The 16,651-nt window shown below is 40.9% G+C and overlaps 1 protein-coding gene across 1 annotated transcript in view; it reads left to right on the forward strand.

Annotated features, from left to right (window-relative positions):
• The first annotated feature begins 892 nt into the window (after nucleotides 1-892).
• LOC122548116 (protein furry homolog) overlaps nucleotides 893-16,651 on the forward strand; it is a 55,034-nt gene continuing 39,275 nt past the window's right edge. Inside the window, exons 1-4 of the mRNA XM_043686674.1 lie at nucleotides 893-1,181; nucleotides 3,135-3,281; nucleotides 5,290-5,458; nucleotides 6,728-6,818. Coding sequence (XP_043542609.1) covers nucleotides 972-1,181; nucleotides 3,135-3,281; nucleotides 5,290-5,458; nucleotides 6,728-6,818 — 617 coding nt within the window. The 5' untranslated portion in view covers nucleotides 893-971. The remainder of the gene's footprint in view (nucleotides 1,182-3,134; nucleotides 3,282-5,289; nucleotides 5,459-6,727; nucleotides 6,819-16,651) is intronic.

Here is a 16,651-nt window from a genome sequence, read left to right on the forward strand (position 1 = left end):
TGCTGAACAATTCTGACTGTGCTATTAATAACACTAACAACTAATTTAATGTACTCAGTTGAGCTTGTAACGTGGCTTATTTATACTTCTCAAAGCAGCTTGGGGAATCTCTGGGTCCCTGTTCCTTTCTCCAGGGCAATGCCTGAGCAAAAGTGAATTTGCCAAACTATCAACACCTATTTCCTCCTGTAATATAAGTTGTTGTGAGCGTTTCAAATTGGAATCCTCGCATTTGTCCCAGCAACACTTCAAAATTTGGGACATAAGGGGAAAGAGGAGCCAGTAGGGGATGGCACTGAGACTGACAGAAGGCAGAGAATAACAGTAATGGGGTCTTTTTCAGGATGGCAGCCAGTGACCACAGGTCATTCTGCTATTAACGCAACAGTTATGTTCCTGAGGCCAGGTGTTGACATACTGTCTATTGTACAATCTACCCAATCTTTACTTCTGGCCATTTCTAATATGGGGACCCAATTCAGAAATTGAAAGTTTCCATCAAAATTTCTCAAGTTAAGTATCTGTACTATTAAATACCAATGATTTATATCAGTATTTTGTGCAATAATGGATTTGATTTTTGTGTAGTACTGTTCTGGTTATGATAATAACCGCGCAAATATGTTTTCTTACACAAGTCTCAAATTAAATCCTATTATCTAAAAATAGTTTGACACTTGCATCATCAAGATATCCTCTACTACAGTAGTTCCACTTTTTCTATTTTATGATTAGGATACCCTTCTGAGCTAGTAGGTTCTGTGAATATTTTATAAATGTGAAGTAATTTCACACTTTCTGTAAAGTAAAAAAGGAGAGGATCACTATAATTTAATATCAAGGTAACTTTATGAGCTATTTTGCTTTGTATATATATTTTTGGAAGTACTGAAAATAATATTTTGTTTCCATCTCCTTGACCAGAGGTCAGCCAGAGATTTCCAACCACTCACCCAAATGGCCGGCAAATTATGCTCACTTATCTGTTGCCATGGCTACGTAACATTGAACTAGTGGATGGTGGACTTCTGCCCATTATGTCAAACCCACAAACTCCTGATGAACAATCTAACTACAAGGAGGAAGAAATGATTGAGGAATGTGGACTGAAAGGAAATGGCTGGGGGTCTCCACAAGCCACTTCACTGGTTCTTAATAATCTCATGTACATGACTGCCAAGGTAATGTTTTATTATTTCTTAACTATGGATACATGAGGGGGCTAGGTGGCTAGAGTGCACTGCATAATAATGCTGACAGCCTGTTTTTAATCCCCATACCAGCTGAGGTAGTGTTTGAACCTGTCTGTTCTCCTTGAGTCATGCCATATGGCAGAAGACCTGACTAACAATTGCCAGACAATGAAGACAAAACATGCAGAGAAAAAGATGAATTCCATTTCTTCTCCAATTTAGCACCGTCAAACAAATTAAGTTGGATATATATATTCATGAAATGGTAAAACGTTCTTGATATTAATAACAAATATGAAATTTTTGGGTCAGATTTTCACGCAAGTGTCAGCCAAAACAGAAATGGGTAGCATTTAAAAGCAGTGGGCAGCATCTGATTCTATGATTCCCTCCACATCCCTGTTAAGTGGGATTTTTTAAGGGTATGGGTCATGAGCCACCATGTGGTAATCCCATTGTTGCCTGCTCTATTGGAGAGCTACGCATTTTAGATACTGTTTCAATGGAGGAGGAAAGGATTGCCTCAGAGGAATTGAGAGCCATGGGGAAATCCTAGTCTGGAGTTGTAAACCTTTGACAATTGAAAAACATTGAAAATAGGAGCAGGAGGGGGCCATTCATTCCTTTGGACCTGATCATGGCTGTTCATCCAACTTAGTACCCTGTTTCGGTTTTTACCCTGTACTCTTTGATCCATTTAGCTCCAAGAACTATACCCAAATGCTTCTTGAAAATGTTCAGTGTTTTGGCCTTAACCACTTTCTGGTGGCAGAGAACTCCAAAGGCTTGCCACTTGGGTGAAGAAATTTCTCCGCATTTCAGTCCTACCTTGCCTACCCAGTATTCTTAGACTGTGACCCTTGGTTCTGGACTCCCCAGTAATCAGGAACATCCCTCCTACATTTACCCTATCTAGTCCTGTTAGAATTTTATACATTTCTAGGAGTTCCCCTGTCCCTGTAATTGTTCTAAATTGTAGTGAACATGGTCCCAACTGATGCAGTCATCCTTCATATATCAATCCTGCCCATCCCAGGGATCAGCCTGATGTTGTCAACTACAAATGTGATATGAGAAACATGCTAAATACAGTGATTAATTGTTTAAAAAAGATAAGTAAAAGGCAACCATTAAATTGGCAAGCAGTGTGAAAATGTTCAGATGCATTAAAGTACTTTATCCATACATCAGGACAAATGCAATAATGGAAATTTCAAACAAACAACAATATTACAGAAAATTATTTCTGAAAGTTACATACATTCATGTACAGGAAGCTTTTGTCTTCAAACAAAAGAATTATATTTAAGCTTTGTGCCTTTTTGTGTTAAGTAGAAGATTGGAAGTTTATGGTTCCTGTTGCTTTCTCTCTGGCAATGTCTTAACCAATCAGATCTGACTTGCCAATCAATCAGCATGTTTTCTTCTGTAATATTATTGTTTCTGTTTGAAATTTCTGTTCTTGCATCTTTCCTGATAAGTGCAAGTCAAGAAGCTTTGGCAATATGTCCTTCTTTCCAGCAATACCTTGAACTACAAAATCCCTTATTATTTCGGAGAGTGCTACTAGATTCCTGCAGGCAATTTAACCCAACTCACACAGTAAATGGCTTTTTATACTCCATCTGATTTTACACACAATGATGATAGCCTCAATACTTCAAGCCTTTGAGTGTTATCATCAATTCTCACTTCTACAACTAGTTTAGTCTATTGTTTGCTGAAAACCTACTTGGTGATATTTCCGTGGATCTTATTTACCCTTTAGCACGAAAAAGATACCACTGGCAGGTTAGATGGTGTTTGTAGAAACGTTATGATAATTAAACATGACTGCTCGACTTTAAATAAGCTGAATTCATGACAATTCTAAATCAACATTTTCGGAAATTGACTCGAAGTCCACAATTACAAGTAATTTTTTTTTCCTTCTTCTTCCAGTATGGGGATGAAGTTCCTGGATCAGAGATGGAAAATGCCTGGAATGCACTGGTAGACAATGAAAAATGGAGCAATAATCTCAGAGTTGCCCTGCAATTTCTGATCAGCCTTTGTGGAGTTAGCAGTGACACACCTCTTCTGTTGTATGTGAGTAGCTTAGACCATAACATAAATGCTGTACAGGGATTAGAATTTCAAAATCTGAAAGGAAAGACAAATTACTGATTTTTTTTGTTTAGAAGAACACTAGATTGCCAAATTTCACATGATTACAAAAATTTGTACGTATTTATAATCATTTACACCAATATTTATAATGGAGTGATACCTAGCACATAGAAAGATGTTTGTTATTATTGGAGGGCAGTCATCTCAGCTCCAAGACATCTCTACAGGACTTCTTAAGGATAGTGTCCTAGGCCCAGCTGTCTTCAGCTGCTTCATCAATAACTTTCTCTTCATCATAACTTCAGAAATAGATGTTCATGTGGCTGCAGTTCAGGTCCAAATGCAAGACCTGGACATGTGCTGAAAAGTGGCAAGTAACATTTATGCCATGCAGATGTCAGGCAATATCTTACCAATAAGAAACAATCTAATTCCTCATAACATTCAAAGACATTACCATCACTGAATCCCCCAATATCAACATCCTGGAAATTACCATTGAGCAGAAACTGACTGGACTCTCTATACAAATACAACAACTACCAGACCTGGTCAAAGATTCGGAATCCTGCAATGAATAACTCATCTTCTGATTCCCTAAACCTGTCCACAATCTACAATGCGTAAGTGAGGAGTGTGATAGAATACTCTGCACTTGCTTGGATGGGTGCTGCTCCAACAACACTTCAGAAGCTTGACACCATCCAGGGCAGTACAGTCTGCTTGATTGGTACCACATTCACAAAAACTCCATCAATCCACCATCAACACTCAGTAGTAGCGGTGTGTATCATCTACAAGATGCACTGCAGGAATACACCAAAGATCCTTACATAGCACATTCCAAACCCATGACCACTTCCATCTAGAAGGACAAGGACAGCAGATACATGGGAACACCGCCCCCTGCAAGTTATGCCTTGGAAATATATTGCCGTTCCTTCAGTGTTGCTGTGTCAGAGTTATTGAGCTCCTTCACTCACGGTATTGTCGGTCTACCTACATTACATGTGTCGCAACAGTTCAAGAAGGCAGCTCACACCACCTTCGCAAGGGCAACTAGGGACAGGCAATAAATACTAACCTAGCTAGCAATATCATCTTGCGTGCTTCAATTAAACCTGCTTCGAGCACATGCCTCGGCAGTGCATTCCATATCCTAACTATTCATTCTGTGAAAATGTTTTTTGTCTCACATTGCCCTTGCTTCTTTTGTAAATCCACTTTAAACCAATATCCTCTCATTCTTTGTTTTCTCTTTTATGAGCTGGAACAGCTTCTCCCTATCTGCTCTATCCAGCTCACTCAGGATTAAGTGAATAAAAGAAAATCAGACAAGTAGTTGCCATAAATGTACAGTAGAAAATATTCAATATTTTTAGGCATTTCTATGTCCTATAGAATTTCAAACATAGCTGACAACACTGATCAGAACCCCAAACAGTGAAGACTGACAACACTACGTTCATGGCCATATGATCAGCAGATGTGTTAGCAAACCAGCAATTCTCATTCTAAGGATCTGCTTCAGGGGCCTAAGAAGATTTGGAGGTTCTCTTCAATATGCACCAGCTAGGGTATCTAGAATGGTTATATAACCTGCACTCTGCCCAACATTATTCATGAAGATGACAAAAAGCATCAATAGAGCTGACTATGTACCCACCATTGCACCACCCTTCACAAATCACAGAACAGCAGTGTGATTGACACAGCTATGCTATCATGCTTCAAGTCATCAACAGTATTAATACCTGGGTTTTCAAATTTCCAAAAGAAAATGTAATTAGTCTCTACTGAGATCATAGCTGTCTTTAAAGACCACTTTTTGTCAGTCAGTTGATATTTGGTCACCGCTCCAAATATCTCTCCTTGAATAATTAACTTTGTTTCCTTACATTTATGCAAAATACATTCAAACATTTCTGAGATTAACTGCACTTTATGACATTACTTTTGTAACAAATCTGAATTTATTATGTTTCAGATAAAAAAAGTAATAATCTACTTATGCCGTAACAACACTATTCAGACAATGGAAGAGTTATTGTTTGAAATGCAGCAGACAGAACCTGTAAACCCTGTTGTCCTGCATTGTGACAATCCACCTTTTTATCGCTTTGCTGCAAGCAACAAAACTTCCACAGTTGCATCAGGTGAGGCAAATGTTTTTAATGGATCTTGATGTTCTGTAGGATCTCAGTAAAAGGCTGCCATTTATTGGTGTCAGCCTTGACTACTTTTTTTATCTTCAAAATCAGAAGGTTTAGAATTCATGTTCCAAAGACTAGAGTTCATAATTTAGACAGATACTTGTGTGCCACATTGAATGAAACATTTTCTGTTGAAAGGTAAGTTAGATCAAGACCTTTTAGCCATCTTATTAATTAATGTCCCTAGACATCACTTTGCAGCTACAGTGTTTTCCTGTTTTGACTGCAAGGAATAGATCTCTCTTTGTTATTCCATGTTCCTCTTTCTCTCTCTCTCTCTCTCTCTCTCTCTGTCCTTGTCTGTCTTTCTTTCTCTCTGTCTGTCTCTTTCTCTCCCCTTTTTCCTCTCCCCTCTCTCTCTCTCTCTCTCTCCCCCTCCCCAACCCCACCTCTCTGCTAATCAGTAAGCTGCCTGTGGTGAGCATGTGTCTTGCTGGCAGTATGCCTCAACCTTGTAAATTTGAGGGGACATGAAAGTGAAAAACAAGTCCCCAGCTGACTCCTGCAGATGGCCATTGCTGTGACCTCACTAACCTCATCGCCATTTCCATTGCAATCCAGCTGTTGTTGAAGTCCATCTGATTGACTTTTTATGGGTAAAATACAAATGAACTGTGCCCAAGTTGCCAATTAATATGCAATCCCATAAAACATGTTTAAAGGTAAATATTTTACATAAATAAATGCACCACACTGCCTATCAGGAACCTAGCCATAAAGACCAAACTTTTTTCTTCCACAATAAGGCATGGCAGCTGATTCATATGTAGAGTTAAATATTACTGCAGTTGAAATGTTTATCTACTTTGTGTTATATTTAATATGGACATTTCCCTTGTCCACTGATCAATATTTTTTAACAACAGAAAAGTGTAGTCTTGTCTGAAGAATGGTGACTGGTTTGCACATGTCTGCATGGGTTTCTATTGTGTGCTCACGCTTCCTCCCTTAGTCCAGGCATCTGCAGGCTAGGTGGATTAGCCATGGTAAATGTGGGGTTATGGGGAAAAGGGTAGATAATGGGGATAGGATTAAGTTAATTCTGCTTTCTCCCCACAGATCCTGCCAGACACACTGAATTTTTTCAGCAATTTTGTTTGATTTCCAGTATCTGCAGTTCATCAATTTTTTTAGTGTAGTCTTGTCAGCTTGTTACTGCTATCCTTGAGTAACCTATGTCATTGATGTTAGTAAGTATAATTTTTGTTACAGGGACTACGTCTAGCACCAATACTCTGGTAGCTGGACAGGAGAGTTTCCCAGAAATTGATGAGGGACGAATGATGAAAGAAACTGATGAAAGGTTTGTGTGCAATCTGAAATCTCATCAATAACTTGCAGACTTAAAACTAAGAGTTACTGTATTGAGATCAAGCCAATGTAGTAAATTATGCTTGAAATTGACTCAGTGTCTTCTACTTCTTGAGAAGGCTTAAATAATATTAGTTCGGGGGACTTCGCTTCATAGAATCTCAACAATGTGGAAAGAGGCTGATTAGCCCATCAAGCCAGCATCGACCCTCCAAAGAGCATCCCACCCAGACCTAGCCCCCACTCTATCCCCATCACCCCACATTTACCACGGCTAATCCACCGAGTCTGCAGATCTCTGGATTATGGGAGGAAACTAGAGCACACAGCAGAAACCCATACAGACAATCACCCAAGGCTGGAAACAAACCTAGGTCCCTGATGCTACAAAGCAGCAGTGCTATCCACTGGAGCACCATACCACCTTCAACTAGAGACAGGGAAAATGGAAAATTTATTCCTTATACCATGTAATAGCATAAAGAAGTCATTAGAGCCAAAATGTCTCCAATATTAAAAGCAGTAATCAGATGATCCAGGCATTCTACCTATCTTGGAAGTATGCCACAAAAGTACCCGAAAGGATTTGACCAATTGGTAATATTCTTGAGTTTAAAGGTGCAACAATAAGATTGGGAATAAGAAGGTCACAAATTACAAGCTTGCATATATTTCCACAGATTTTAATGGAAATACCAGAAGGATTTCCACACTGTATGGATTCTGTGATAATGTGTTAGCATGTCACCACTCTGCATCATGCATGGCTAACCCAGAGACCTCCCCAGTTTACCTTAGACTTATCAGAAGGATTTACAGATAAATTATTGACCTGATTACAGGGCACATTACAAATACACCTTCCATCATGAAATTCTGAAGTAGGACTGAAACCCAAAGCACCTGGCTCAGAGGCAGTGACACTATCATTGCACCACTAGTTCCAAATTGATTAACCACACTGATATAGTAGAGTTTGCCATAACCAATTCATATTCATAATGATTTTCTTGTATTTCGCAAATAAATCTAAAAGCATATAAAATAGAAGCATCATAAAAGCGGATTTAAATTTTCAATCATAGAATCCCCACAGTGTGGAAACAGGCCCTTCAGCCCAACAAGTCCACGCAGACCCTCCAAAGAGTAACCCACCCAGACCCACTCCTCTACGCTATTATCTTATATTTACCCCTGACTAATGCTCCTAACCTACACATCCTTGAACAGTATGGACAATTTAGCATGGCCAATTCACCTAACATGCACATTTTTCGATTGTGGGAGGAAACTGGAGCACCTGGAGGAAACCCACGCAGACAGGGAGAATGTGCAAACTCCACACAGACAGTCACCCGAGGCTGGAATCGAACCCAATTAGCTCAGTGGCTAACCACTGAGCAACTGTGCTGCCCCACTTTGCTAGTTTACAACTTTAATCATATACATCTCCCTGCACTTAAATAAAAATGTTCTTTCCAGGTCCTCCATATGACTCTTACATGGCTTTAAATTTACTATGAATATTACCTGCATAGTTAATACAATTAATATTGGGTAGCATGTAATTCCAACCAATGCAACAATCAGTTGCTTGTTGATGAAGTGGAAGAAAATATTGTTCGGGAATTCATCTTTATTCATTCATAGGATATGAACATCGGTGGCAGGGCCACTGATTCTCATTTCTGTTTGCCATTAAAAAGGTGGTGGAGCACCGTTTTCCTAAGCTGCTGCAGTCTGTGATTTTTCATCCACGCTGCTGTAAGTGAAGGGGTTCCAGAATTTGGATCCTGTGTTTAGAGGTGCATGCATTTTTACCAGCAGGTTTAAGATTCTGGGGAGAGAAAAATATTTTACTGGAGAAGTTCAACAGCGCAAAATTCATTTTCACTGCACCGTTTAGTGAAAACAGATCACCTTCCGGAGGGTGCTTGCAGCAGATCCTCAGATAGTATGAAATAGTCCTTGCCTGGCACTTGTCTGGCATGAAGGTTATTTGCCATCTGTCACATTGGCTGTTGTCCAGGTCTTGCTGTGTATGGACATGCACTACTTCAATTTCTGAGGAGTTGCACGTGGTGCTGAGCATTGTGCAATCATTACTGAGAAACCCCACTTCTGACATTTTGATGGAGTGAAGGTCATTGTTGAACCAATTGAAGATGGTTAGGCCTTGGATGCATTCAGACAATGTTACCTTGATGTCAAAGGCAATCACTTTCTCAACATCACTGTAGTTTCAGTTTTTTTTATGTTTGGGCCATGGCTGCAATTAGTTCAGGTACTATGTAGCCCTGGTGGATTCCAAACTGACCATTAGTGAGCAGGTTATTCCTTTGCAAGTGCATTTGACAGTATTGACAAGAAACCCGTCCATCACTTATAGAGTCATAGACCCTTCGGTCCAACTTGTCTGCGCCGACCAGATATCCGAAATGGATCTAGACCCATTTGCCAGCATTTGGCCCATAACCCTTTAAACTCTTCCTATTCATGTACCCATTCAGACGCTTTTTAAGTGTTGTAATTGTGCTCACCTCCACCACCCGCATAAACGCACCTACTTTCTGTGTGAAGGTTGCCTCTGAGGTTCCTTTTAAATCTTTCCCCTTTCACCTTGAACCAATTTTTGACTCCCCTACTCTGTGGAAAAGACTTTGGCTATTAACCCTATCCATATTCCTCTTGATTTTACAAACCTCTGTAAAATCCCCCCTCAGTTTCCAAAGCTCCAGTGAAAATATTAGCCTCTCCGAGTAGCTCAAACCCTCCAACCCTGGTAATATTGTTGTAAATCTTCACTAACATCCTCACTATAGCCAGGAGACCAGTATTGAATACTGTACTTTAAAAGTGGTCTCACCAATGTCCTGAACAGCTACAACATTACGTTCAACCCCTGTACGCAATGCACTGATGAATGAAGGCAACTGTGCCAAACACCTTCTTCACTACCGTGTCTACTTTTCAGATGATCAAGAGTGGGCTGATAAGCAAGTTACTGTTGGGTAAGATTTGTCCTGCCTTTTGTGGACAGGAGATACCTGGCAATTTTCCATATTGTTGGGTCAGTGCCTGTGGTGTAGCTGTACTAGATAAGCTTGGATGGGATATAGCAAGTTCCAGAAGAAAATCTTCGACACTCTTGCTAGAATAAGACTTCATGGGGTCAAAGTCTTAAGGCCGGAAGAAATAGGAGCAGGACTAGGCCGTTCAGCCTCTTGAGCCTGCTCTGCCGTTCAGTAGAATCATGGCTGATCTGACATACCTCACATCCATTTGCATGCCCTTTTCCGCTGACGCTTGATTGCCTTGCTGATCAAGAACCTATCACAGCTTTAAATATACGCAAGAACTCTGCTCCTGCAGCCTCTCTGTGGCAAAGAGTTCCAAAGACACTCAACCCGCTGAGAGAAGAACTTGGAACCCTTTAATTTTCAGAGTATGCCCTCTGGTCCTAGGTATTCCCATGAGAATCCTGTGTGTCTCAATGAGATCACCTCTCCTACTTCTGAACAGCAGTGAGTGGAGTCTCAACCTGTTTAACCTTTGCTGACAAGGCAATGCCTCCCAATCATCCTAGTGAACATTATCTGAACTTTCTCCAATGAAATAATCTTTCCTTCAATACGGGAACCAAAACTACTCTCATTACCCCATACAGCTGCAGTAAGACTTCACTACTCTTATACTTCAAGCCCCTTGAAATAAGGACCAGCATTCCATGAGCTTTCCTGATTACCTACTGTATCTATGTGCTAGTTTTCTTTTGTACACAAGTACCCCCAAGTCCTTTTTGTGTTATATCTTTTTGCAGTTTTTCTCCATTGAAATTGAGTCATAGAGATATACTACGTCAGTCCAACTCGTGCATGCTGAACAGCTATCCCAACCCAATCTAGTCCCACCTGCCAGCACCTGGCCCATATCCCTCCAAACCCTTCCTATTCATATACCCATCCAGATGTCTTTTAAATGTTGCAATTGTACTAGCCTCCACCACTGCCTCTGCCAGCCCATTCCACACGCGCACCACGCTCTGCATGAAAAAGTTGCCCCTTAGGTTTCTTTAATATCTTTCCCCTCTCACCCTAAACCTATGCCCTCTAGTTCTGGACTCCCCCACACCAGGCAAAAGACCTTGTCTATTTACCCTATTCATGCCCCTCATGATTTTATAAACCTCAATGAGGTTACCCCTCAGCCTCTGACGCTCCAGGGAAAACAACCCTAGCCTATTCAACCTCTCCTTACAGCTCAAATCCTCCAACCCTGGCAATATCCTTGTAAATCTTTTCTGAACCCTTTCAAGTTTCACAACATCCTTCAGATAGGAAGGAGCCCAGAATTGCATGCAGTATTCCAAAAGTGGCCTAATCAATGTCCTGTACAGTCACAATATGACCTCCCAACTCCTGTACTCAATACTCTGACCAATAAAGGAAAGTATACCAAATACTGCCTTCACTATCCTATCTACCTGTGACTCCACTTTCAAGGAGCTATGAACCTGCACTCCAAGGTCTCTGTGTTCAGCAACACCCCCGAGGACCTTACCATTAAGTGTATAAATCCTGGTAAGATTTGGTTTCCCAAAATGCAGCACCTCACATTTATCCAACTTAAACTCCATCTGCTACTCCTCAGCCCATTGGCCCATCTGATCAAGATCCCATTGTAATCCGAGCTAACCTTATTCGCTGTCCACTACACCTCCAATTTTGGTGTCACCTGCAAACTTACTATCTGTACCTCTTATGCTCACATCTAAATCATTTATATAAATGACAAAACGTAGTGGACCCAGCACCAATCTTTGTAGCACTCCACTGGTCACAGGCCTCCAGTGTGAAAAACAACCCTCCACCACCACCCTCTGCTTCCTACCTTTGAGCCACTTCTGTATCCAAATGGCTAGTTCTCCCTGTATTCCGTGAGATCTATCCTTGCTAACTAGTCTCTCATGGGGAACCTTGTCGAACGCCTTACTGAAGTCCATATAGATCACGTCTACCACTCTGCTCTCATCAATTCTCTTTGTTATTTCTTCAAAAAACTCAATCATGTTTGTGAGATGTGATTTCCCATGCACAAAGCCACGTTAACTATCCCTAATCAGTCCTTGCCTTTCCAAATACAAGTACATCCTGTCCCTCAGGATTCCCTCCAACAACTTGTCAGGCTCACTCGTTTATAGTTCCGGGCTTGTCCTTACTGCCTTTCTTAAGTAGTGGCTTCACGTGAGCCAGCCTCCAGTCTTCCGGTACCTCACCTGTGACTATCGATGATAGGCCAGCAATCACTTCCCTCACTTCCCACAGAGTTCTAGGGTACACCTGATCAGGACCTCGGGATTTATCTATTTTATGCATCTCAAGACATCCAACACTTCCTCCTCTGTAATCTGGACATTTTTCAAGATGTCACCATCTATTTCCCTAATATTCTGTTCTTTTGTTCTCTTTTCCAAAATGAACAAGTTCACATTTTAATTTGCCAACATTTTTCCTACTTATTTAGCCTGTTAATGTCCATCTATAAACTATTTGTGTCCCACTCACAACCTGCCTTTCCATCTATTTTTGTGTTGTCTACAAATTTGGCTACAGTACATTTGTTTCCTTCCTCCAAGTCATTAATATATACTGTAAACATTTGTGGTCCAAGCACTGATCTTTGTGAACCCCACTGGTTACAGGTTGCCAACCTGAAAAAAAGCCCCATCCCATTTGCTGTTTTCTCCCCATTAGCCAATTCTCTATCTGTACTGCCTCCAACACTGTGGGCTCTTATCTTAAGACTTAATGTTTTGTGAATGTTGAATGTCTTATGGAAGCATCAGAGGACATCAGATGATGTAATTTAGAATCCATCCAGATTGCAAATGATCATACTGAACAGTCAAGCATTTAATGGTGATTACAGCTCATTAAATATCCCTGTCCCCTCCCTCCAGGCACAAATGCTAATTGGAATTGAAGTCGTAATGGGGATGGAGCAGAAATCAGACAGTGGTGACTTTGGGAGGTTTAACAAGTCCTGTGTAACACATCGCTGGCAGGAAAGGGGGTGGGGTGGGACCATGACATGGGGCGATGAGGGAAAAGGGAGAGACCCCAGGGACGATAAAATGCAAGCTCAGAATCTGGTAAGCTATAGCCTCAACACTGGAGGAGTTAGAAATAGGTGTAGATCTGAGGTTGGGGAATGGAGAATGGGAAGAGATGTAGCCCTGAGACTTGAGCAGGTGAGGGTACAAAGAAGCACAGCCACAATAATCTATGTCTGCATCAAATGCAGCTTGCTACACCCTATGATATTTTTTTAAAAAGCACATTTTGCTGCATACTTTCAAAGATTTCCCAGCAGCTTCCCCAATCCTTCCGTTTCAACTGGAATTTACCCTTCTGTCTGATCATTCTCCAGTTCTACATTCCCCACTCTGCCAGGGTGACCAAATCCATGGATAAAATAAGGGATGCTCCACCAGTGGAGATAGGGTGGGGAGATGATGAACAAATAGTCAATAACATAAATGCAGCAATACTGAAAAAAATAAGAGTGCAATGGAATTTAAATTCAAAAGTATATAATGAAAAAATGAAGACTAGCATATCACCAATTCACCAAGTTTCCTTCGACAGCACCTTTCACACCTGTGATCTCTACAACCTAGAAGGACAATAACAGTTGATGCATGGGAATACCACCATCTGCAACTCCCTCCCCAACCCACACAATATATTTAATTAGAATTACATTGCCTTCCCTTCATTGTCACTGAGTCAAACACCTGGAGCTCTATTTCTGAAGCATCTGACTACTTGTCTGCCATTCTAGAGTACCTGACTGCTGAGATTCTGGGGACACAATACAACCCAGAATGACAAAGGAGATCTGTGCTACCCCTTACCCCGACAGCTTGCCATCCACTATTATGAAGCACTCAACAAGCTGCTGGTAGGAGTCACCACAGTCCAGCTCATGGTCTTATCAGAAAACCAGCTATCCCAGCAAGATTTATATCAAAAGGGACAAGTTGAGAAAAAGTTAAAAACATATTGTGAATAAAATGTTTAGAGAGAAGCTCCATAATCTAATGTCTATCAGAATCACAATTTTGTAGTTCACCTGTGCTTCTGATTCTCCATCAAAGCTCCTTCCTGTCATGCTGTGAGTCAAAACCACCCAAAATTCAGGCTAGCCTCCTCAGGCCTATTGGAAACATACTAGATTATTGTGGCTGTGTGTCTTAGTACCCTCAGCTGCCCAAGTCTCAGGACTACATCTCTTCCCATTCTCTATCCCCCAACCTCAGATCTACACCTATTCCTAACTCCCCCAGTGTTAAGGCTTTGGCTTACCAGATTCTGAGTTTGTATTTTATCGTCCCTGGGGTCTCTCCCTCTTTCCTCCTCCCCCCCCATGTCATGGTCCCATCTCACCCCTTTTCCTGCCAGCGATGTGTTACCCAGACTTATTCAACCTCCCAAAGTCACCACTGTCTGATATCTGCTCCACCCCCCATTACAACTTGGACTCCTTGCTGTTCTCAACCTGAACTATCAATTAGCACAACTTCAGATCCAACTAGCATTTGTGCCTGGGGAGAAGGGACCAGGGATGAGAGACAAGTGTGGGGAATCAAAGGGGAATGACCAAGTGGGCCAGAGGATGCAGGGTGTGACAGAGAGCAGAAAGGGGTTAGAATGATCAGTGGGGGGGAGAGGCGAGGCCTAGGTCTATAATAACGTATAATGATAAAAAATGTATTGTATTATTGCAACAAATCATTGTAACTACAACAATAAATATAACTTTATTAATAACAATGATCATTGTCATGATTTGGCAATGTTAAACACTCACACTCACAACTGCGTTTGATAACATATCGGAGATTGTCTGAGTGCTTCCTTTTCTTTTTAAACTTTCACAGCTTGCAGCTGAGGCTTAGAAAACATATGATCTGAGTTGTTCCTCTTCTTGATTACATCTAGGCTCATCAAGTTGTTTTCAGTTTATTTTCAACTATTTTAGTTGAATACTGAGCATTTAAAAGTAAAATAAATATTTTCAATTAACAATTGCCTGGAGTGCTGGGTGATTTCATTTCATGGTTGTTGATTTCAATAGATTATTACAGGTGTAAACTGATGACTGACTGCTTTAGAACACATATTGGATGTTTTGCTCATCACAAATGAGTTTGATCAAATGCTGTTGAGCTAAAAGCAATGCCAAATTTTTCTGGTAGGATTGGATAAACACCTGAAGGAAAGCATTTTTATGAGGTTTGCAGAAAAGGGAGTGGCGTTTGACATAGTTGTAATGATCTGGGAACATAGGTTTGAAATCCACTGTAGCAGATAGTCATATGGTTGTACAGCACGGAAACGGACCCTGCGGTCTAACTTGTCCAAGCAAACCAAATATCTTAAATTAATCTAGACCCTTATGGGAGCACTTGACCCATATCCCTCTAAACCCTTCCTAATCATGTACCCATCCACATGCCATTTAAATGTTAAAATTTTAAAAGGCCTCCAACACTTCCTCTGGCAGCTCATTCCATACATGCACCACTCTTTGTGTGAAAAAGTTGTCCCTTAGGTCCCTTTTAAATCTTTCCCCTCTCACCCTAAACCTACGCCCTCTAGTTCTTGCTTCCCCCAACCCAGGGAAAAGAAATATCCATTTCCCTCATGATTTTATAAACTTCTATAAGATCACTCCCCAGCTTCTGATGCTCCAGGGAAAACAGCCCCAGCCTATTCAGCCTCTCCCCATAGCTCAAATCCTCCAACCTTGGCAACATCTTTATAAATCATAGTGAAATTTGTACCAGATAGAAAGCTAGTCTAATGGTGACCATTGTTAGTTGTCAGTAAAACCTGTCTGGTTCACTTTAGGAAAAGAAATCAGTCATCATTATCTGGTCTTTCCTGCATGTGACTTCACACCTACAGCAACATGGTTTTTGGGGCAATGAGGGCTGGACAACAAATGCTGGCATAGCTAGTAATGCCCACATCCTGTTCTACACTCAGTCCCGCCCTCTACCAGGTAGTGTTTCCTTCCCCTTTTCTCATAGGCAGGGCTCACCCCTACCCTTGGTGCTCCCTTTTTCCTGCAGCCCTAGACATTATTTATTCCCTCCCATCCCTGATCTCCTTCCTCTCATTCTGGAGTCCCTGGTCCCTGTCTGGCTGTGTTGCAAAAGTCAAAATTATCAGAAAGGCTATGAATTGCAAAATGACATCAATTCATTTGACATCTGCAGCACACTGGTAGCAATTGAGGCTTAAATCCAAATTTTGTTTGGGTTTACTTGATACTGTGTTGACTTGATACTCATTTCAGACAAAATTCAATTAGCATGGTTAGCATTTCCCTCAGTGGAATGCGTATGCCTGATCATTACGTGAGAATAAGGTTGAGGCCCTCTTTCATCACCTCACATAGAAAAATTGTCAATGTGCTATACCTAAGGTCACACACATCTATAAATTGACCAACTGGTATAGTACCAGATATGTCCAGCTGGGATCAAAGAGGAAAGCAAGGAACAGGATGGGGTGCTTTGTAACAGGTTTCATATATTGACTGAGTAGGTACCTGCAGCACTGGTCTCTTAAATCTCTATGCAAGACAGAAAGGGAATATTATCCAGAATTACAGAATTTTTATTCTTAACTGTTATGTATTATCCTTGCTGTAGAATACATGGCTGCACATGCTGAATGAGGATGTGATTGACAACTCTGAGGTTGGTTAAATAATGGTTACAAACTAAGCATGTATGTAAGAAATGACAATTTA

The sequence above is a fragment of the Chiloscyllium plagiosum genome, unplaced genomic scaffold (assembly GCF_004010195.1).
Source record: "Chiloscyllium plagiosum isolate BGI_BamShark_2017 unplaced genomic scaffold, ASM401019v2 scaf_15145, whole genome shotgun sequence".
Taxonomy (NCBI): Eukaryota; Metazoa; Chordata; class Chondrichthyes; order Orectolobiformes; family Hemiscylliidae; genus Chiloscyllium; species Chiloscyllium plagiosum.